At 42.0% G+C, this 24,627-nt stretch overlaps 2 protein-coding genes across 11 annotated transcripts in view; one reads left to right on the forward strand and one right to left on the reverse strand.

Moving 5' to 3' along the window:
* Positions 1-12,216: 12,216 nt before the first annotated feature.
* ASB12 (ankyrin repeat and SOCS box containing 12) overlaps positions 12,217-24,627 on the reverse strand; it is a 190,349-nt gene continuing 177,938 nt past the window's right edge. For 9 of the 10 annotated variants that reach the window (XM_033109025.1, XM_033109038.1, XM_033109033.1 and 6 more), the window contains 2 exons: positions 13,318-14,167; positions 12,217-12,489 (listed from right to left, as the gene is read on the reverse strand). In XM_033109025.1, the coding sequence (XP_032964916.1) occupies positions 12,356-12,489; positions 13,318-14,167 (984 nt within the window). In that variant the 3' untranslated portion in view covers positions 12,217-12,355. Of the gene's footprint in view, positions 12,490-13,317; positions 14,168-24,627 lie in introns of those variants that run through there. The other variant, XM_033109054.1, reaches the window with a different exon arrangement.
* Positions 23,358-24,449, forward strand: LOC117024632 (deubiquitinase OTUD6B-like). The gene has a single exon (XM_033110026.1). The coding sequence runs from the start codon at positions 23,358-23,360 to the stop codon at positions 24,237-24,239; it is 882 nt and encodes a 293-aa protein (XP_032965917.1). The 3' UTR covers positions 24,240-24,449.

A 24,627-nucleotide genomic window follows, 5' to 3' on the forward strand; every position in this document is an offset into this window, starting at 1 on the left:
AGTGCTTAGCACAGAGCCTAATACACACAACGTTCTCAATAAATGTTAGCTGCTGCTGCTGTTATTGTTGTTGGTCTTCATATGATCCAATGAACAGATGTTCAAAGTTATGATACGACTTTGAAATCACTTTTTGATATAAACACACATGAGCTTGTGATTCCATATACATAGATTTTTTTTTTTTTTTGATTGTGTAGAGCCAGACTGAGTTTCCCAGGAAAGCAGGTCTCTTTGTTCATCTTTGTATCCTTAGCACTCAACAGAGAGTTTAGCACAAACTTAGTGCTAAGTATATGTTTGTTGAACATAGTCAAACGAGGCATCTTCAGGTCTAATATCAAGCTTAGTTGCCAGCATCCAAGGTGTGATGTTGCCACTTTCTATCTCTAGTACCAACTCTGTGCCAGGCCCTGTGTTTGGTGTCGCACACATAATGGTGAAATAGAGAGCTTTTGGCCTCAGAGCAGCCAGTGTGGTAAAGGAGGCATACAACCTATGAGACAAATGCCCTGCAGTTTCCAACCGGGGCAAGGCACTGGAGAGTGTGGCAATCCACTGAACTAAGGAATATAGGAACAGGATTAGGAAAATGTAATGATTCTGTTTAGAACATTCTGAGTTTGACTTTGAAATCCCACCTCTGGGCCTTTGCACTGTTGTTCTTTTTGCCTACAATGTTTGTCCTCTGATACTGAGATAGTTTCTGCCTCATTTCCTTCAGATGTCTACTCAAATGTCACCTTATTTTAGTGAGACATTCCCTGGACACTTGAAATATAAAATAGCAATTTCTGTTCCTATCCCCTTTACTCTACAATTCCTTAATTGGCCTTTTTTCTTACCGATAACATTTTTCACCTCCTGGCTTATTATTTTTATTGTTATTTATTTATTTATTTTATTGCCATCTTAATCGTCTATTTCCCATCATGATAATGAAAACTTCATGAGAGCTGACAGACAATGAATAAAATACATAAGTAAAATATATACTATGTCAAATGGCAATAAATGGCATAGAGAAAAATAGAACAGGGAAGGGGTACAGGGAGTACTGTGTTTCCAGGAAAATAAGACCTAGCCATACCATCAGCTCTAATGTGTCTTTTGGAGCAAAAATTAATATAAGACCAGTATTATATTATATTATATTATATTATATTATATTATATTATATTATATTATATTACATTACACCCGGTCCTATATTATATTAAAATAAGTCCGGGTCTTATGTTAATTTTTGCTCCAAAAGATGCATTAGAGCTGATTGTCCAGCCAGGTCTTATTTTCAGGGAAACACGGTATTGGTGAGAGTGTGCTATTTTAAGCAGGGCAATTGGGGTAGCCATTACCAAAAGGTGACATTGAAGCAAAGATCCACGGGAACTAAGGGAGTAAATCATGAGACTATCTGGAGAAAGAGCATTCCAAGCAGAAGGAACAGCAAGTACAAAGGTGAGAACATGCTGCAATGTTAGAGGAACAACCTAGCAGCCAGTGCAGCTGGAGCAGAATGAGTGTGGGGGAAAGTGGTAGGAGAGGGAGTCAGAGAAGACATGGGAGGCAGATGGTGTATGGCTTTGTGAGTCATTTTAAAGACTTTAGACTTTGTTGGATTTTGAGCTGAGGAATAGCATGGGGAGCTAGCTGTAGCAGCAAGGGAGGAAGCAGTGAGACCTAGAAGGAGACTTCTATAGTGATCCAGGTGAGAGATTATGGTGGCACAGATCAGGGTGGAGACAGTGGAGGTGGTAAGAAGCAGTTGAATTCTGAATGTATTTGGCAAATAGAACTGGTCAGACTTGGTGATAACACCTTAGATGACGGGTGTGAGAAAAAGAAAGGAGTAAGGAACAGGAGCCCACAAAAGCCCTGAGAGGGAGGGATTGGCAAGGTGAGACCACAGCCAGGAGAGCTGACTCTCCCAGAAGCTATGGAAGACACAGGGTTTTGTGAAAGATGGTATTACCAAGAGTGTATGTGAAAGATGGTGCCCAGAATTCCAGCAAGAAAGAAAAGATGCCATGGATGTGGATCTGGGAAGTCACTAGTGATGTGGGCAAAGCCAGTTGGAGCAGGGGTAAGGGTATACATGAGACGGCAGTAGGGTGTTAAGAGAACTGTCTTTGAGGAAAGAGAGAATGTATGCAACCTCCCTATTCCAGAAGTTTGACTGCAAAGAGACAGTAGTTATAGGGGCCCGGGGTTCGAGTTCATTTTTATAAGATGGAAGGATGTGAGCTTGTTTATATGCTGAGGGGGAAAAAATCAATCAAGTTGAAGATACAGGAGACAGGATAACTGATTTGTGGGAGGCCCTGGATAGGGGAGGGATCCAGAGCCCCTAGAGATGAGTTAGTCTTGGCTGGGAGGAGGGACCAAGACAAGAGGGAAGGAAGGGTGGATGCAATAGAGTTTGTTCTTATGGAAAGTTAAAGATGTCATGCCTAAAAAGCTCTACCTGCTTTGAGGGGTGGGAGGCAAAGTCCCTAAGTGAGAGGAAAAGCAGTAATAAGGGAGGTTCAAGGAAGCTTGCTACTATTGGACATGGTTTGAAATAGTTACTGCACAAAATGGACAAGTTGATAAAGGCCTAATTGGGATGTGACCGAGGAATGTATGGTGATCCCATTAAATTACATGAGATCCTGCTTCCTAACTATGTGACCTTGAGCAACTTACTTAACTTCTCTGTGCCTCAGTAGCCTCATCTAAAAAGTGTGCATGAGTAAAGGAAGGCCATTGAATTAAATGAGTTAGTCCATGCTCAGTGATTACTGAACACAATCCCTGGCACATAGTCAATATTCAATGCATATTAAGTCTTTAGATTTCTATGATGATTAATTATTTCGAGTTCTTCTATGGTGTTTATTAGCCTAGGTTTAGGAAAGGATGATGGCTTGAGCCAAATTCATTGTGTTACTGGGTGAGAGATTGAAGTGATTGAATGAACACAGGGTCAAAGTTAGACAGGGAAGGAAATGAAGACAGGGGAGGGGGCAAATGGAAAGAAATTAGAGGATCAAATGGTGCCTGAAACATAGAGCCTGGCACAAATTTGGCCTCAATAAGTATTTTTTGAGTAAAAGAATGGAAGATTCTGTGGGGTCAAATTATAGGTTTCCAGAAATGTCACTTCTGTAAAAGTAGACAGTTCTGGCTGAGAAGGGGGACCTGCCTTTCCAGGTGAGGCCAAGGAGGTAGGTGGTAAAATGGAGGGTAGATAGTGTTATGAGAGTCAAGGAGGTGAAGAAACTGCAGGTAAAGGTATTTGAGGGGTCATGGACTGGACCCTGCCATCAGCCCAGCCTCTGCTTTTCTACTGGGAAAAGGCAGCCGGTGGTGAGAGAAGACTGGCAAAGTAGGAGCTAGCAAGTAGACTAGTGTCTGAAAACTAATGTCTTCTGTGACTGTAGATGGACAGAGGTTAGAAGGTACCAGGATGAAGCAGATGGTCATTCATCTTGCATCTTGGTCAAGCAGATGGCTTAACCAAAGAAGAACAGGATTCCCTGGGGCTAGGGAAACAATGAAGCCCCTGTAGATTTTGGAAATAACCAGAAAAATTAGGGAAAGGGACGGCTCTCCCATATGCCCAGCCCCTCACTCTGGACTTGCCTCAGCCCCTTTAGCCTATCTCCAGTGCCTAGGGCTACCACATTTTCCTGACTTGACACAATACTCATTAGTGCTAGCTCTGTCATGGGGTCCAGGGCTGGGCCTTTGACAGCTAATGAGCTGCCATCCCTCTCAGCAAGGGAGAGCCCTACACTCATATTGCACAGGCCTGTGAAAATAAGTCATGGCTTGCCGCCCTTTCCCCAGTGCTCGCACTCACACATGAGGCAGAACATGGCATCCTGGGAAGAGCCTTGGCCTGAGAAACAAGGAGCCCCATGTGTTCCAGTCCTGGCTCTACCATTGCCTCACTGTGTGATCTTGGGAAAGTTCCTTTCCTTCTTTGGGCTTTAGTTTTCAGTTTCCATTACTGTACAAAAACTTTTATGCCTATCATAAAATTATTCTAGAAGTAAATGAAATGATGAGTGCATAAATAATTTGTTAACAGTCAAATCCTCTGTGTCTGCAAGAGAGTGGTTAAATTAATGCTGCCAGAACTCATGCATATATGGTCAATTCATTTATGACAAAGAAGCCAAGATACACAATGGGGAAAGGATACTCTCTTCAATAAATGGTATTGGGAAAACTGGACAGCCACATGCAAAAGAATGAAATTGGATCACTATCTTACACATACACAAAAGTTAACTCATAAAGGATTAAAGGCTTGAGTGTAAGACCAGAAACCATAGAACTCCTAGAAGAAAATATAGGCAATAAGTTCCTTCACATTGGCCTTGGTGATGATATTTTGGATTTTATACCAAAAGCAAAGGCAACAAAAGCAAAAATAAACACATGGGGCTTTCTGGTCAAGAAGGCAGGGTAGGCACACATTGTGCTTGCCTCCTCTCATGACTACATCAAAATTACAACTAAACTATAGAACAACCATCATTGAGAATGGCCTGAAATCTAGCTGAACAGAAGTCCTACAACTAAGAGCATACAGAATAAGCCACCTTGAGACTGGTAGGAGGGGCAGAGATGCATAATGGTCTGGTCCCATACTTGCATGTGACCATTACAAATTGGGAGGGCTATCTCAGCTGCAGATGTCCCCCTGGAGGAGCATGGGGTCCCAGCCCAGGGTTCCAATGCTGCGAAGAGAAGTCCCCACAACTTCTGGCTGTGTAAACCACTGGATATTGAGGCTGAGTGAGATGGAGGGCAGCTGGAGACCCAGGCATTCCTCTTAAAGGATCCACACACACTTATTTGTTGATGAACTAACTTGCTCTGAGTTCCATCACTGGGACAGTAGCTCGAAAGTCACCAAGGACATATGGAGAGGAAATGAATTGTGTGGCTCAGGGTGAGGGCTAGAGGGGCAGCTTTCTTCCAGACAGAAGTGCTGGCAGAATCCATTGTTTCTTTGTTGAGCCCTCCCTCCAGGTGCCCACCATATCTGAGTCTCCATCAACCTGGCCAACACCTGTCTCCATGCCTTGGTGATTCCCTGAGACCCAGTCCCACCCAACTTTCAGGCCTAACCAAGCCACTTCCAGTGGCTTTTACATACAGATGGCCTGTCTTGGCTCAAGCTGTGGACTTTCCTAAAATCTTTCAAAAGTTCACAAACCCCCCAAAAAGCAGCATCTGGCCTCAGCATGCCCCATACCTCTTACTGAGAAGCCCCAAGCTCAGCTCTAGTGGCAGCCAGCCTTGATTCATGGATTGACCTCTCAAGATACTTCCAAGCCCAGTGCAGATAGTAGCCATCTGTGTATTGCTTTGTGGCTTATGCCAGCTGGCCATGGGCAGGGGACAGACTGTGGCTTAACTTGGCCTGAGGCAAGGCCCTTCCCAGGAGGCCCTGGGGCTGGCATTCCCACTGGCCAGCTGCACACTGAGCTGGAGCAGCCACCTCCAAAAGTGACACATCCAAAGGATAGAATGGGCAGCCACCAGAGCCCCACTAAAGTGAATCCTGCTCTGTGGGGCATCCTTTGCACAACAACTCCTCCACTGTAGTCACAGCCAGTCCTCACAACCAATCAGCCTGAGGGATAATCCCTCCTATTAATGTACAGACAGCAACTAAGGCTCAACCAAGGCACACACAACCCACACAAGGGACACACCTGGAGCACCCAGCTCCGGTGAACAGGGAAACTGCACCACAGGGCCCCACAGGACACCTACTACATAAGGCCATTCTACTAAAACCAGGAGGCACAGCAGCCCTACTTAATACATAGCAACAAACACGTGGAGGCTGTCAAAATGGGGGAGACAAAGAAACATGTCCAAATGAAAGAACAGAACAAAGCTCTAGGAAAAGAACTAAAAAAATGGAGACAAGCACTCAACCAGAGGCAGAGTTCAAAACACTTGTTATAAGGATGCTCAGTGATCTCAGTAAGAACTTCAATAAAGAGACAGGAAACATAAGAAACAATCAGTCAGAAATGGAATACAATACCTCAAATAAAGACTACATTAGGGGGAATCAGCAGTAGATTAGATGAAATAGAGAATTAAGTCAGTGATTTAGAAGATAAGATAGCATAAACCACCCAATCAGAACAGCAAAAATAAAAAAGATTCCCCCCCAAAAAAATGATAATAGTTTAAGGGGCCTCTGAGACAATGTAAAGCATACCAACATTCACATCATAAGGGTACCAGAAGGAGAAGAGAGAGCAAGGAATTGCAAACCTAGTTGAAGAAATAATAATGGAAACTTCCCTAACCTGGTGAAGGAAATAGACACATAAGCCCAGAAAGTGTAGAGAGTCCCAAACAAGATGAACCCAAAGAGGCCCACACCAAGACACATCATAATTAAAAAGCCAAAGGTTAAAGACAAAGAAACAATCTTAAAACAACAACAACAACAACAAAAAAACTCATAGCATTGTTTATTAAAGGTAGAAGTCTTCTTCAAAATAATCAAACAATTGTACTTGCTTTATACATTCGTCTGTAGACCTGGATTCTCCCCTGTTCTCCTCCACTTCAGTCCCTTCCTTCCTTTGTCCTTTGAGGATTTTTCCTGTGCTGACTTGCCCAAGCCAGGATCCTGCTCTGTTGTGTGCAATGTCTCTGCCTGTTTGAATCCGACAAAGAAAGAATCTTAAAAGGAGCAAGAGAAAAGCTGTTAGTTACCTACAAGGGAGCTTCCATAAGATTGTCAGCTGATTTCTCAACAGAAACTTTGCAAGCTAGAAGGGATTGGCACAAAATATTCAAAGTGATGGAAGGCAAGGACCTACAACCAAGATTACTCTACTCAGCAAAGCTATCGTTTAGAATTGAAGGACAGATAAGGAGTTTCTCAGACAAGAAAAAGCTAAAAGAGTTCATCACCACCAAATCAGTATTACAGAAAATGTTAGAGGAACATCTAGAAGAAGAAGGAGAAGAAGGATAAAAAATATGAATAAAAGTAGCAATAACTACATATCTATCAATAATTACTTTAAATGTGAATGGATTAAATGCTAAAATCAAATGATAGTGTGGCTGAATGGATAAGAAAACAAGACCCTTACATATGCTGCCTAAAAGAGACTCACTTCAGATCAAAAGACACACAGAGACTGAAAGTAAAGGGATGAAAAAAGATATTTCATGGAAATGGAAATGAAAAATAAAAAAGCTGGGGTAGCAGTACTCATACCAGACAAAATAGACTTTAAAACAAAGGCTATAACAAGGGATAAAGAAGAACCCAGTAATTCTACTTCTGGGTATTTATCCGAAGAAACCCAAAACACTACTTCGAAGGGACGTGTGCATCCATATGTTCATTGCAGCATTACTTACAATAGCCAAGATATGGAAGCAACCTTGGTGTCCATCAATGGATGAATGGATAAAGAATAAGTGGTACATATGTACAATGGAATATTACTTAGCCATAAAAAAGAATGAAATCTTGCCATTTTGCCACAACGTGGATTGACCCAGAGGATATTATGCTGAGTGGAGTCAGACAGAGAAAGATAAATGCTGTAAGATTTCACTTATATGTGGAATCTAAAGAACAAAATATACAAACAAACAAAACAGAAATTCATAGATACAGAGAACATTTTCATTGTTGTGAGATAGGAGGGGTGTTGGGGGGATGGGTGGGAAAGGAGAAGGGATTAAGAAGTACAAATTGGTAGATACAAAATAGTCATGGGGATGTAAAGTATAATCTAAGAAATATAGTCAATAATATTGTAGTAATTATGTATAGTTTTCGATGGATACTAGATTTATCAGAGTGATCACTTTGTAAGTTATATAAATGTCTAATCACTATGTTGTATACCTGAAACTAACACAATATTGTATATCAACTATAATTGAAAAATAATAAATTTCAAAAACAAAAACCAAACACCCAAATGGGACAACATCAAACTAAAAAGCTTGTGCACAGCAAAGGAAACCATCAATATGAAAAGGCAACCTACAAAATGGGGGAATATATTTGCAAATCATATACATATAATAAAGGAGTTAATATTCAAAATATATAAGGAACTTATACAACTCAATAGCAAAAAATATCTGATTAAAAAATGGGCAGAGGATCTGGAGAGACTTTTTTTCAAATAAAATATACAGATGGCCAACAGGTACAGGAAAAGGTGCTCAATATCAATAATCATCAGGGAAATGTAAGTCAAAACCACAATGAGATATCACCTCACACCTGTTAAAATGGCTATTATCAAAAAAGACAAGAAATAACAAGTACTGGTAAGGATGTAGAGAATAGGACACCCTTGAGCACTGTTGGTGGGAATGAAAATTGGTATGGCCACTATAGAAAACAGTATGGAGATTCCTCAAAAAATTAAAAATAGAACTACCTTATGATCCAGCAATTCCACTTCTGGGTATTTATCTGAAGACAATGAAAACACTAACTCAAAAAGATATATGTAACCCCATGTTCATTGCAGCATTATTTATAATAACTAAGATATGGAAGCAACCTAATTATCCATCCATGGATGAATGGGTAAAGAAAATGTGTATATATATACGATGAAATATTATTCACTCATAAAAAATGAAATCTTGCCATTTTCAAGAATATGGACAGACCTTGAGGGCATTATGCTAAGTGAAATAAAGCAGGCAGAGAAGACAAATAATGTATAATCTCACTTTTATGTGGTTGCCAGAGGTGGGCTTGGGGGGCTGGGTGAAATGGTTGAAGAGGATTAAAAGGTACAAACTTCCAGTTACAAAATAAGTAAGTCATGGGAATGTAATTTACAGCATGGTGAGTATAGTTAATAATACTGTATTGCATATTTGAAAGTTGCTAAGAGTATAAACATTAAAAGTTCTCAACACAAGAAAAAAAACTGTAACTATGTATGGTGATAAATATTAACTAGATTTATTATGGTGATCATTTAACAATATGTACAAATATTGAATCATTATGTTGTACACCTGAAACTAATGTTATATGTCAATTATATCTCAATTTTTAAAAAATGTAATGCTGCCAGATTTGCCCTGGCAAATTAGAGAACATGTTCTCCATACTTCCAGCAAGTGAATCCTATGACTGTGCATGCCCTATTCTAAGAACTGAAATCTTCACGTCTAAAAGACCAAGGTAAACTGACCCTGAGTGGTGAACACACAATGGGATTTATAGATGATGTAATACAGAATTGTACACCTGAAATCTATGTAACTTTACTAACAATTGTCACCCCAATAAACTTTAAAAGAAAGAATTAAAAAAATATATGAAACACACAAAAAATTTTTAAAAAGTGAAAAATAAAAGACCAAGGTATTCAGAGTACTCTCCAATCTACTCCTCAACCTAATTCTTATTCAAATATATTGAACTCGAACCAAACTTAACTGCTTATCCAAACTGCCCTGCTTTTTTCTCACTTCTGTCTTTGCTCACTGAGTCACAACTTTTCTTTCCTTTGCACTGATTAAAACCCTTTCCCCCAGTCAAGGCCAAGATCAAATACCACCTTTTCCATCAGACTTTCCCTCAAGATCACAGCTGAAGGGGATCTCTTTGATTTCTGAGTTCCAATAGGCCATTTTGCACATTGGATCTAGTCTTGAGGGCCACCTTTCTGAATAAAGGAAAATAATTTTTCCATTGCAGGAGAGAATGCAGACTGATCAGTGGCATGTGAAGAGCAGAGGCAACCCCAGGAAATAAGGGAGGGAAGGAGGAAGGGAAGAAGGAAGGCAAGAAAGGGAGGTTAGGCGGAGACAGGGAGAGAGGGAGAGAAGGAGGGAAGAAAGGGACCTAAGTCATTTGAAAGGGTTAAGATTTGGCTTTCTTGGAAGCTGGTGGCTGTAGTGGGAATTAGGAGGTGGAGGAGACTAGATTATCATCTGAGACCAACAAGAGACTCAACAGCCAAGGGAGAGATCTCACTCTAGGAACAATGACATCACCTCTGCCTCCTCCTCACACCTCCCGAGGAAGGTTGTCTCAGAAGATTCGTCATCAGAATTTGAGATGATCCATTCCAACCCCTGGCCTTTTGTCTGGATAGGAATGGTTAGGCCTGGGGAGTGGAAGGGACTAAGGCACAGGACCACCAGCAGCACAGGCAACTGAGAATATAACAGCCAATAACATGGCCACTTAACTTTGTCAGGGTCTCAGTCTGCTCATCTGAGAAATGGGGCTAAGAGTTTCAGTCATTTCTCCCTGCCTAGAATTTTGTATGCGTCTACATCCTCCTCACATGCAAGTCCTTTGAAATTCCCACTGTATCCACATGCTTTCATAGGTCAACCAGAGAGTCTTGTGTCCCAGATGGCACAGAGGAGGCCACCCTGGCCAGGACCCATTTGAAAGGTGCACTTTCCTGAAGGCCTATAGCAGATGGGGTTGCTGAGGTTGACTCCTAATGCCCAAGGGCCCTGACTTAGGGAATGGGGGCAGAGCCAGGGGAACTCACTCCTAAGGAAGAGAGCTGGGGTGCCTGCCCTGAAGACCTCTGTCTATGTTTACAGCCTAGTCCTTTAGTTATCTTACTCCTTGGAGATAAACAGTTGCACTACTCTCCAAAATGCATAAGAATGAAAGTCTGGAAGCTGAGCAGTACAGGACCATAGAGAGATAACCAGTTCTTTTGCCTTCCTTCCTAAAGTCTCTCAGGCACTAGGAGCAGGGAGAGTGGGAGAAGTAAGAGGTAGGAGAGAAAAGTCAGTGCAAGGCCCCATTACCTGCCTCCCTTTCCCTATGATAAGAGATCATGATGTAGGGGGTCTGTGAAGGCAGCTCCCAGGAAGAGCTTTAAACATCTATAGTGCTTCCTAGGAACAAATTATCTGGGCTCTCCTACCCCAGCCCTTCATCTTGTATTTTTCACTGTTATCCACATCCCACTCAGGTGTTGTACAGGAGAAATGCAAGAAGGTACTGTGGAAGGATAAAGATTTAGCAAAATGAGGATGCCTGGATCTGAATGTGGGTGGTTATCTGTGCTGGTCTTGTTTTCCTCCTTCCCCTGCTCTTCTGCACATTGTAGGGGACTGACCACTGTATTTCCTGGGAGCCCCTATCAATCATCTTCTGGCTGGGTTTAACCAATGGGAGGCACTGGTGGGAGGGTAGGAAAAATGGAGAAGCCAGGGTATTTGGTCTCCGCCTTTTGTGCTTCTGGTAGTATCTCTGCTGTGTATATTCTATGGCTCCTGCTGTCAATATACTTCTGGTTGGTTCTGCTGTGTGATCCCAGCTCCAGACTCAGGTCACACCATCTCCTCCCACTGCTTCTCCATTTCTCACCTTCCCCTGTTCTGCCTTATATTGCAAGGGGCCTGACCCTTATAGGTTCTGTTTCCCAGGCTCTCATATTAGTTGACTTCCATTTTCCTCCAATGAGAGAGACATTGGAGGCAGATTGAAGGGCAAGAATGAGGGAAAGGAGAGGGTATTTCTTCCTTTCTTATAGTTTGGGAAGCGTCGATGGTTCTGGCACCCATGGTTCTAGCACCCATGGACAGGCCTGTTATTCCACTTTCCATCAGGTGACCCCTGTCCCTGGACTCTGTACATTCTCCCTCACTCCTTCAGCCTATGGATGTTTTGGCCTCCTGACGCCCACTAATTTCTTGGTTCCCTTCCTGTCCTGCTTGGATTCTCTGCCTAGCACCAGTTTCTTTTCTGCATTAAATTCTGTCATATTTGGTAGTTTGTTTTCCCAGTTTGATCTTGATTACAAACTGGACTAGTGGGAATGCAGCCTATGATTCAAGGTGAGTGAATGGGAAGCTCCTTGGCCACTTGACTCAAAATAATAGGGGATTTGGTGACAGCTCCTGAAAAGGTGCATTTCACCAGCCAGAGAAATGGAGGATGATAAACGGCTGAGCAAGCTGATGCTCTCCCTCCACCCACTTGAATTCTTCAGGACCTTGCTTCTAGAGCATCACAGCTCCAAATTCTCTCAAGGATTTTGGTTGGGGAGGTGTGGGCCATTGAGTTAGTTTTCTCTTTTTCTCTTTCAGTGGCAAGGACCCCTATACCAGTCAAATACTAGATCATTACCATCCTTCCTCATGGCCAACCAGACCCCTACCCCCCAGTTAGCCCCACACACACACTAGACACAACAGCCACCAGGATTGATTTTATTGATGACTTTATTGTGGAGGATAATACAGGAAAGCAGCTACAAGTGAGTGGGTGGATCTATAGTGCCCTCCAGCTACCTGGGTTCCCAGGAGGTTTTTGGAAGCATTATGGATTTCTGGGTAGACTGAAAGTTTACAATTGGTGTTTAAGGTAGCTAATCAACACAGGTGGAATATCCAGCTTGTCGATGGCTTGTGGCCGGTTGGCTTGGCGCAGGGCTCTGCGGATAACTAAACGAGCCTGTGACAGTAGTGACCGTGGAGTGGCTACAGCAAGGAGAAACAGGTCATGAAAAGCAATTCTCAGGGTAACTCTCCCATCCAAGGCTGCATTCTCCCTGCCCTAAATGTTCTTTCCCTTCTAAGAAATGTCCCCCACCCTCCCCTCAATTTATGGTACCCACGGGGACACACTGGGGCTTAGAGAGGGCATGTTCAAGGCCACAAAGCAGTCATCAGCAGAGCCAGAACAAGACATTGGGCTATACTCCACTTCTTGTAACTGTGTGTGTATATATATATATATATATATATATAAAATTATAGTTGACATTGAGATTGGGGGAGGGAGGTTATCACTGTGTGAGGGATATAAATGACAAATGTGTAACTATTACATTGTTTTGTACATCTGAAACTAATTTAAGAAAAGGTGAAAAAAAAAGAACACCTATAATATAGTCTCTTGTCACTTCCACCATTAATCATGTAATTCTGATTACAACAGGCTAAAAACAAATGTTTTTTTAATCTAAAACATGTTTTTAAAAAAGCATTTAATAAAGATTCAGTCCCTGATGATAAAAGAAAAAAAGTTTTCTTTCTACTCATCCTCACCTCTAATCATTATTTTTTTATTTTAAATGAAATAAAATTTATACTTGTTAAAAAAAAAAAGATATTGGGCTAGTGCCATCCCCCCACCTCACCTTAGTGATCCTGTCTGTAATAAGGAATATGTAACCTCTTCTCCAGTGGGGCCCCAGAAGAGGGAAGAAGATGGTGTTTTCTCCATTTCATCCCAGAAAGATTGGTTTGGGGCCCTGGAACTGCCACACCAGGAAAGCCTATAGGATTGGCCTGCTTGACACTCACCTCGGGCCTGTAGCAGCAATGCAGTGCCTTTATCATCTTGTGAGTTCAGGTCCAGGGGGATAGATGGAAGGTAGATGTTAGCACCAAAATCAATTAACAGCTGGATGTACTCTGGATCACAATTATGGTGGAGGCAGATTTCAAGGAGGGTGCGGGGCCGTGGGAAATGAGCTAATAGGCACTGGTCAGTGCAGTTGTAGTTGGGGTCTGCCCCATGGAGCAAAAGCAGGCGGAAACAGTCGAGGTGCCCATAGACTGCAGCCAAATAGAGGGGGCCAGAACATGAAGCTATGTTTGATGCCCAGACTGGTAGTTTAGCTTTGACATTGGCATCTGCACCATGGCCTAGGAGCTCCTGCAAGATGGCAACAGCACCATCACGTGCGGCTGTGAGCACGGGAGAGCAGTTGTTGTAGACGCTACCACCAGGACAGGCACCAGCTTCCAAAAGCACACGCACACAATCCAGATGGCCATGGCTGACGGCGGTAAAAAGTGGTGTCTGTGCCTTGACATCCAAGCTGTCAACGTCAGCGCCATGTGCCAGGAGGACCTGCAAACAACTAAGGTGGCCATAAGAAGCAGCCAAGCGCAAGGGTGTTCCAGGAATGCCCCAGCCACTCCTACTGTTGATGAAACGTTTATAACGCTCCTGGCGCAAAAGCTGGTCCAAGGCATAGGAGTCATTGTTATACACTGCTTGATTGAGAGCCTGCTTCTCCCCTGTGTCAGCATCCTCCTCATCCTTATCAGGCTGCAGGAGGGAGAAGATCTTGGTGATGTCCATGAGGTTCATCCTGGCTGATTGGAGCAGAACTATTCTCATTATGAGGAGGAGGATATGCCAGATCTGTGGGTGACAGAAATGGGAGAGAGACTGAGGGCCCCCCCCCATCAAAAGCCTGGATGCCAGCCCTTGCCCCTCACCCTTTCACCATCAGGTCCCCTGCCTATAACTCCCACTCCCATCTTATTTCAGGCCCCAGAACTGGCTGACAAAACGGATCGGGCCTTTTCACAACTTGGTGCCTTTGCATGTGCTGTTCTGCCTGCCCTTCAAACTCCTATTTCTCGGAGGCCCTCCCTAATCTCTTCCTCCCACTCTCAGGGATTCCAAAGGATCACAACTAGGATTTAGCTATGAACTTTCACATAACATTTCCACTTATCTGTGCATCATTTGTATGTAAACTCCAGAGTGAGGGCGCCTGTATTCATCTTGTATTCCTCCACTGCCAATAGGGCCAACATCATGGTCATGGACTTAGTAGATGCATCTTCCTTAGTTCAGAATGTGTGGACTAATGAGGTGGCTCTAGTCTGGCAGTTGCTAGGCCAACAGAATGGTGCTTTGTGAAGTTAACATCTCACGCTTGAGCATTCTGACATCAACACCATCTCTCAGCCTTTTAGATGAAGTTCAACCTCTTCACAGCCCCTCCTGTGTGACCTTCCCTCAGACGTATACCCCATGCTTCAGGCAACAGAGTTGCTCAGAAAATGGATGTTGAATGACATTTACTGATCAAATAAAAAAGTGGCTTTACGAAGAACAAATTTCAAGTAAAATGAAGTCAAAGAGATGGCAGGAAATAGTTGAGGTTTCTAGGGCAAGTCTTCCTCTCTGGTGACAACTGGTTTCCGACCACTTCAATCCAGGAGTCTCTTTGATTGCCAACATCTCCATGGAAACATGGCTTCTCCACCCCTCTGGATCAAGCCCTTTCCCATCCTCTCTGCCTCATCCAGCCTTGTCTCTACCCTCAACTCATCTCTCCCCATTATCCCCAGACCCTATGAAATCACCCATGACCCAATGACTGACTCAATCTAGACTTGACCTTAACAGTCCTGTTTCTAGTGCAGCAAAGTCAAAGTCATCCACCTTGGTTTGTAATGTCATCATCAGGGTAAGCTGGTAGGTTTTTCAGAGTTCCAGTCTCCCTGCTCTCCCATACCCTGCAGCCATGGTATTGGGGCAATTCTCAGGGTAACTCTCCCATCCAAGGCTTCATTCTTCCTGCCCTGGTTACTGCAGCACTAAATGTTCTCTCCCTTCTGAGAAATGTCCCCCAACTTCCCCTCAATACATGGTACCAATGGGGACACACTGAGACCTAGAGAGGGCATGTTCAAGGCCACAAAGCAGTCATTGGCAGAGCCAGAACACCTTCTTTTATTCACTGTCCACCTCCACCCCTGTGCGATGCATAGGGTCTCCCTCAACTTTAGACCTCTTCCCCCCACAAGCATCAACTCCACATATGGGTTTACTATTTATTCACGTTTGGGTGCAACTACAAGAAGAGGATTTTAGAAATCAGGCAGACCTAAGTTAGCGACTTAGCAACCCCAGTTCCTAGCTGAGTAAACTTGGGTAAGATTCTTCCCTTCTTTGGGACTCAGTTTCCTCATCTACAAGACAGAAATGATAGTCCCTGCCTCATGGATCTGTTAAGAGGAAGAGAGCTACTATATATTTAGAGCTTTAAAGGTGAGTTTCCACTCTCTGCACCTTCAACCTCCTCATTGGCTCCTCCTTAACTGTCTTAGGAAACAAAATACTTCTATGGTCCTTTGTCCTACTCTAGCTACCTTTCTCTTCATCTCTCTCTTCTTCATAAATATATCCAAAGAGTTGTCTACTGTCTACTTTCACATCTCTCATTCACTTCTTTACCATTTTCAGTCTGACTCCACCCACCCTCAATCACACACTGAGGTAGTTCTTTAAAAAGTCATCCTTGTGGTTAAATCAACAGGCTGCTTCTCAGATCTTCCCTCCTCAAACTTTTCTGGGACATCTCTCTCCACTGACCACTTCCTCCTACATAGTCTTCCCTTGGCTTCCTGGCCAGCACTCTCCTGATTTTTCTCCCCTCTGTCCTTCCCTGAAATAGTTTTGTTCCCCTTGTTCTCTCCTTGATCCCTTTCTCTCCAGTCTCAGAGCTGTAGCTCTCACTTTTATTTTGATTTCAAGCCTATTACTCCAAGCCCCCCAGCTCTCTCTTTAGGAAAAAGTATACATTCATTGAGTTTCTTCAGACATTTCAAAGTCAACAGTATCACACCACCACTATCACAAAACTTGATCCATATCTTAGTTCCTCACCACCTACCTGGTCAACCAAACCAAAAACCCAAGACTCATTTCAGTCATTTTATCTCTTCATCCACTCCCATCCAATTGGTCACCAAATCCTGTGGATTTCACTTCTTAGAGATACCTGTATAGGCCACACACATACATGCCCCTGAAGCCCATACCCCATCGCTAGTGCTTTATCTAGGCTTCCATCATCTTTTGCCTCGACTGTTATAATAGTCTCCTAGCTAGTTTCCCTTCTCAATATTTTCTACACATTTTGGCTAAGGTGATCATTTAAAAATACAAATCTTTTCTGTGCCAATCCCCTGTTTTAAACCCCTTAATGGCTTCCCTTTTTTCAGATCATAGCCCAGATGCCTTATCCTAGCTCAGAGGTCCTTCATGAGCAAATCTTGGCCAACATCTCCAGCCTTACTTCCTACTAAACCTCTACTGAGACCCCAAGATCCAGTGATAAGAGAAGAGAAATAATGGCTCTCCATGTATATATCATGCTTTCTTCTGTCACATGCAGTTTCTTCTGCTGGATTAGTTCCTGCAGAGTCTGTGCTCTTATAACACCATAGAAGTCATCATACCATATTGTAACTCCTTCTGTTTTGCTCCGCTGCAGACTGAGAGGTCATATAGGGTTGTGGTAAAACATGGACGGGCATTCTTTTTCTCAGGTCCACCACTTAGCTGTGTGACCTAGGACAGATCACTTAACCTATCTGTGCCCATTTCTTCATCTGTATAGAGGATGGTAGTAGTACCTGCCTCAGATGGTTATTGTTAGGATTAAATGGGTAAATGCATATTTAGTGTTTGGAATAGCACTTGAATGTAGTACTCAGTTACCACTTTTACTGTGATGATTGTTATCACTTAGGACTTTTTTCTTTTTTACTTAAAACAATAAATATTTATTACCTCACAGTTTCTGTGGGTCAGAGATTGAGGAACAGCTTAGTTGGATAGTTTGGTTCAGGGTCTCTCAGGTGGTGGCATTCAGAATGTTGGCAGGGGCTACAATCACCTGAAGGCTACAGTCACCTGAAGATTCATCTGCTTCCACAGTGGCTCACTCATATGGCTGTTAGCAGAAGGCCTCAGGTTCTCACTGCTCCTGGCAATAGGCCTCCATTTCTCACCATATAGGCCTCTCCATAGGCTGCTTGAGTATCCTCATGACATGGCATCTGGCTTGTCCCAAAGCAAGTGATTCCAGAGAGAGCCAACAAGGAGAAAGCTGCAGTGTCTTTTATGATCTAGTCTCAGAAGTCACATAACATCAATTCAACTTTATTCTATTTGTTAGAAGTAAGTCACTATGTCCAACCCACACTCATGGGGAGGGGAATTAGATTTCATCTCTTGAAGGAAGGAGTATCAAATAATTTTCACTTAGGTCTTATACAACTATTGCTCTGTACTTAAAGCCTTATAACCTCAGAACTGGAATGCACCTAATAACTCATTTAATTTAATTTCTTCAATTTAGAGATGGGAAAACCAAGACTCAGAGGAGAGCAGGGAATTTTTCCTAAGGTCACATAGTTGATATTGTCAGTTGTTTCATTAGCAAGAACCCAGAACACACCTACAGTCTTGTGTTTCTCAGAGGTAATACTATATTGTCCCCATTTTGTGGATGGGAAACTGAGGCCTGAGAGAGTAAGGGATTTGCCAGCTGCCTGACATCAAGGCAATGACAGAGCCAGAAATAGAATCCATGTTTCCCTACTCCCGATCCTGTTTTTGTATTGCAACCTGAAAAATGAACCATGACCCTCCCCCTTGCTTCAAGCAGAATCACACTGCAGCTCCCAGAATCCTCAGCTTTGAGGGCTAAGCTGAATTCCAGGGACTTCAGTCATGGAAGGTTTCTTTACAAATCATTTCTTCTGACAGCCAGCAAAATTCCCCTTCTTAGGGGGAGTTGTGTCCAAGGAGATGAAGAAGGCAGGGAGTATGGTCTCACCAAAGTCATACCATAAGCCCACAGGAGGGCCCATCTAATGAACCTCCAGAGAGAAATCAAGGCCCCCAGCTAGCTTGGGCACATAAGTGCACTGAGTCTTAGTAGGTAGGATAACCAAATCTAAGTACTCTGTTTAAATTCACTTTGTGGTTTATTAATCAGAGTTATTATGTGACAATTTCATGCAAAGTTCCCCTTCCTGATCCCAAAATTGCAGGGGTTTTAAACCTCTGTGTGTGTGTGTGTGTGTGTGTGTGTGTGAGAGAGAGAGAGACATTGGCTTCTATGGCAATCTGGTTAAATCTCTGGTCACCTCTCAGAATGGTTTTAATACATAAAGTACATAGGATTAAATGAAACAAATTATATTGAACTACAGCTATCCAGAGACGTCATCAAAATGGCGGCATGAGGTGAGCCTCTGTAAAGCTCCCATGGAATTTACAACTAATCGAACAACAATAACTCCACAAGGACTCCCTGCACAGCAGACAGGCAAGACGAAGAGGCCCACTACTGAATTCACCGAAAGGTGGGCGAATCCCGCGAGCGGGGGAGGAGGGAAGGGAGAAGTGCGGAGACAGAGCTGCACAGGCGGGCGAAGGACTCAGACCTAGCTCAGTGCTCCGAGCTCACTGCATCCTGGAACTACCGCAGCTGCCGGAGAGGGAAGAACTCGGACTGCTAGGGCTCCGCTTATGGCCCACAGGGCTGAGGGGGCAGCATATAACACGGCTGAACCCAACGCTCACGGCAGAGACCTCGGAGCAAAGACTAAGGGAAGAAGGCTGATAACGGTGGTTTAAGCCCTCACTGCTGAGCAGAGAACGGAAGCCTTAGGCACTGAGACTAGCCACCCCCTCCCTATCCTTCCAGAGTTCACCCCACCCCCACCTGCCTGGTGCTAGAAGCAGAACAATAGCAGTATCAGATCAAAAGAACAGAATATTTGCTGTTCTGAGAACTGTGGACCGCAGACACAGATTCGCAGCACAACTAGTTCCGGCAGAAGGGAGGGAGCTGTGGAAGTAGGACCGGCTTTGGGGGTGGTCTCCGCCATTGCTCTGGGCCACCTCTCACAACTCACCCCGCCGCTGGCCCCACCTATCTGGGCGGATCCCTGCAGGAGTAAAGAGAACTGCTGAAACATACGGGCTCTGAATCTGGTGCAGGAAGAGCTTTGGAACTTCAAAAGCTCTCCACATACCCACATGGACACTGAGCCTTGTGACCCAAGCGAACTATTAAAAGAGGAGAAGCCCGTCTCCCAGGGAATCACCCCATTATGTGAGAAGCTGGAATAGTGCAGAGAAAACATAGCACTACAGTGTGAGAGAAATAAAAGGCTGCAGTCAGAGAGAAAATAAAACATTCTACCAACAAGTACTGGAAAACAAAAGAAAGACCTCTTCCTATCAACCTGATACAGAGGCCACTCCTGTAAATGTCTAGGAAGAGAAATAATAAATCAGTAATTGCCATGAATAACCAAGGCAACAAGAGAGCTCAGAAAAAAAGTGAAAAGTCTCCAGAAAAGGAACTTAGAGATATGGAAATATGTGACTTAAATGACAGAGAATTCAAGATTGCAGTTCTAAAAAAACTCAACGAGATGCAAGAAAACACAGAAAGGCAGTTTAAGGAACTCAGAAACGCAATCAAAGAACAACATGAGCATTTTACGAAAGAGATTGGAATTTTAAAAAGGAACTAAATAGAATTTCTGGAGATTCAGAACTCAATAGAAGAAATTAAGAATGAAATAACCAGCTTAGGTAGTAGAGTTGACCAGATGGAGGAAAGAATCAGTGACATCAAAGACAGAAACTTAGAATTTACACAGATGGAAGAAGAAAGATATTTGAGACTTAAAAGAAATCAAAGAACTCTACAGGAACTTTCTGACTCCATCAGAAACAGCAATATAAGAATAATGGGCATACCAGAAGGTGAAGAAAGAGAGAAGAGAACAGAGAATATATTCAAACAAATCATTGATAAAAACTTCCCAAAATTGTGGACAGAACTGGATCCTTGAATCCAAGAAGCAAATAGAACACCTAATTACCTCAATCCCAACAGGCCTTCTCCAAGGCACATTGTATTGAAGCTGTCTAAAATCAATGACAAAGAAAGAATCCTCAAGGCAGCCAGGGAAAAGAAGACGGTAACGTACAAAGGAAAGCCCATTAGATTATCATCAGATTTTTCAACAGAAACTCTACAAGCCAGGAGGGAGTGGAACCAAATATTCAAACTATTGAAAGAGAGAAATTAAGAGCCAAGAATAATGTATCCAGCAAAGATATCCTTTAGATATGAAGGAGGAATAAAGACCTTTCCAGACATACAGAAGCTGAGAGAATTTTCTAATACATGACCTGCACGACAAGAAATACTAAAGGAGGTTATTCAACCACCATCAAGAGGGACAATTTGTGGCAACCAAAACATAAAAAGGGGGAGAGTAAAGGCTTGATGCGGAATATGGGAATGGAGAAAGTAAGTGTGCTAAAGAAAATGGAATACTCTAAATATCAAACTTTCTTTTACTTAAACATAAGGGTAACCACTCAAGAAAAATCCAGAACTGAAATACATACTGTAATAAAAGAAGAAACACAGGGAAACATTGTAGAATACCACCATACAGAAATAATGGACAACAACAAAAAGGCAAAGAAACAATGGACACACAGCCTTACCAGAAAACTAAAGATAGAATGACAGGAAATCCTCACATATCAATAATCACCTTAAATGTAAATGGACTGAACTCACCAATAAAAAGGCACGGAGTAGCAGATTGTATCAAAAAACTAAACCCAACCATATGCTGTCTCCAAGAGACACATCTCAGCTACAAGGACAAGCATAGACTCAAAGTGAAAGTGTGGAAATTGACACTCCAAGCAAATGGTACCCAGAGAAAATCAGGTGTAGCCATCATGATATCAGATGAAACAGACTTCAGGGTGAAAAAGATAACAAGAGACAAAGATGGACATTTCATAATGATAAAGGGGACTATACAACAAGAAGACATAACAGTCACCAATATTTATGCCCCCAATAAAGGAACACCGAAATATACCAAGCAACTACTAACAGAACTAAAGGGAGAAATTGACCAAAACACAATTATACTAGGAGACCTAAATACATCACTGACAGCTATGGATATATCATCCAAACAGAAAATAAATAACGAAACAGCAGCCCTAAATGACACATTAGATGAAATGGACATAATTGACATATATAGAGCACTTCATCCTAAAACATCAGACTATACATTCCTTTCTAGTGTACATGGAACATTCTCAAGGATAGACCATATATTGGGACATAAAATCAGCCTCAGCGAATTTAAGAAGATTGACATCATACCAAGCATATTCTCTGATCACAAGGCTTTGAAATTGGATATGAACTGCAAAAACAAAGCAGGAAAAAACACAAATACATGGAGATTAAACAACATACTTTTAAAGAACGACTGGGTCAAAGAAGAAATTAGAGGAGAGATCAAAAGATACATAGAAACAAATGACAATGAAAATACATCCTACCAAAATTTTTGGGATGCAGCAAATGCAGTTTTAAGAGGGCAATTTATATAATTACAGTCCTATCTCAAGAAACAAGAAAAATCCCAAATAAATAACCTCATGTTACACCTTAAAGAACTAGAAAAAGAAGAACAAGTGACACCCAAGGTCAGCAGAAGAAACGAAATAACGAAAATCAGAGCACAACTAAATGAAATAGAGAACAAAAAGACAATAGAAAAAATTAATGTGACAAAGAGCTGGTTCTTTGAAAAGATTAACAAAATTGAGAAACCGCTGGCTAGACTCACTAAGATAAAAAGACAGAACACTAACTAACAAAATCAGAAATTAAAAAGGGGAAGTTATCACGGACACCACAGAAATACAAAGGATCATCCAACTATGAAGGACTATATGCCACCAAATTCAATAACCTAGAAGAAATGGACAAGTTCTTAGAAACATATAGCCTTCCTAGGCTGAACCATGAAGAACTGGAAAATCTAAACAGCGTGATCACCAGTAATGAAGTTGAATCAGTCATCCAAAACTTTTCCAAATGCAAAAGCCCGGGACCAGATGGCTTCACTAGTGAATTCCACCAAACCTTCAAAGAGGATCTAATACCAATCCTGCTCAAACTCGTCCAAAAAATTGAAGAAGAGACAGTACTCACTAACTCATTTTATGAGGCCAACATTATCCTGATACCAAAAGCTGGTAAGGACAACACAAAAAAGGAAAACTACAGACCGATATGTCTGATGAATACAGATGCAAAAATCCTAAACAAAATTCTAGCAAATCGAATACAACAATGCATTAAAAAGATCATTCATCACGACCAAGTGGGGTTCATCCCCGGGGCACAAGGATGGTTCAACATCCGCAAATCCATCAATGTGATACATCACATAAACAAAATAAAGGACAAAAATCATGTGATTTTATCAATTGATGCAGAAAAAGCATTTGACAAGATACAACATCCTTTTATGATTAAAACACGTAATAAAATCGGTATATAAGGAAAATACCTTAACATAATAAAGGTCATATATGAGAAGCACTCAGCTAATCTCATAATTAATGGCGAAAAACTGAAACCCTTTGCTCTACGTTCAGGAACACGACAGGGCTGTCCCCTATAACCTCTGCTTTTCAACATAGTATTGGAAGTCCTTGCCAGAGCAATCAGGCAAGAGAAATGAAATAAAAGGCATCCACATTGGGAATGAAGAAGTTAAATTATCACTCTTTGCAGATGACCTCATGCTATATATACAAAACCCTAAAGACTCCACCAAAAAGCTATTAGAAACAAGCAACGAATACAGTAAAGGTGATGGCTACAAAATCAACGTACAGGCTTCAGGATCACTGAAGACCGGCCGCATCATCAATTGTATGGGACATGGCTGTGGAGGTTTCCAGGTCGGCTCCATTTGCAGTGGGCATTCCCTTCGCCAGTGACTGGACTGTCTGCAATGGTGGCACCAAAATTCAAGGTATGAAGAATGCTGTTCCCAAGAATGACAAAAAGAGGAGGATGCAACTCACTGATGATGTTGCTAAGTTGGAAGCAGAAATGGAAAAGAAACAGAGAGAGGAACTGGAGCAATTGAAGCTGACTTCTAAGCAGAGTAAAATAGAGTCTGTTGCTGTTAACATTTCAAACTTGGTTCTTGAGAATCAGCTGCCTCGGATATCAAAAGCACAAAAGAGACGGGACAAAAAAGCTGCATTAGAAAAGGAGCGGAAAGAAAGGATAGCTGAAGCTGAAATTGAGGACCTATCTGGAGCTAGACATGTAGAAAGTGAAAAACTTGCTGAAATATTGGCAGCTAGACAGTTGGAAATTAAACAGATTCCATCTGATGGCCACTGTATGTATAGAGCCATTGAAGATCAACTGAAAGAACAGGAATGCCCTCTGACTGTGGCTGCCTTAAGAAGTCAGACTGCTGAATATATGCAAAGCCATGTGGAAGAATTTCTGCCATTTTTAACAAACCCTAAAACAGGAGATATGTATACTTCAGAAGAGTTTGGAAAGTACTGTGATGATATTATAAACACAGCTGCATGGGGAGGTCAGCTTGAGCTAAGAGCCCTGTCTCATATTTTACAAACACCGATAGAGATAATACAGGCAGATTCTCCTCCTATTGTAGTTGGCGAAGAATATCCCCAAAAATCATTAATACTTGTATATATGAGACATGCATATGGTTTAGGAGAACATTACAATTCTGTTACATGGTTGGTGAACAGAGCTACTGAAAATTGCAGCTAGTTTACAAAATGTTGCACAACTATGTTTTAGTACAGAATGCCGATATGAGTATTCATACCAAGTGCTGGATTGTTCTAAATGTTACTGAAAAACACAGCTATTTTAATCAGGTTTTATAGCAAAGCTGCTAACAGGCTTTTAAAAAAATATGTCAGAGATAAACTTTAACCAGTGTCCCCTAAGTGATATTTTAAAAACACAAGTCCATTATGGAGAACATAATTTATAGACCAAGATGCAACCCTATTTGCTGATGTTTTTATTAATATAGGATCTCCCGAACATTCTGTTGAAATAAATCTTAAGTGTTTTACCGAAAGCTTTCAGTAATCATTTTAATGTAATTTTTCTTGAAGAAATGAAGTGACTCAATCTCTTTATCATTGCA

This window comes from Rhinolophus ferrumequinum, chromosome X (assembly GCF_004115265.2).
Source record: "Rhinolophus ferrumequinum isolate MPI-CBG mRhiFer1 chromosome X, mRhiFer1_v1.p, whole genome shotgun sequence".
Lineage (NCBI taxonomy): Eukaryota > Metazoa > Chordata > Mammalia > Chiroptera > Rhinolophidae > Rhinolophus > Rhinolophus ferrumequinum.

What these genes read in the sequence shown, in the direction of transcription:
- LOC117024632 (XM_033110026.1), top strand. Translation starts at nt 23,358, where the DNA reads ATGGCTGTGGAGGTTTCCAGGTCGGCTCCATTTGCAGTGGGCATTCCC.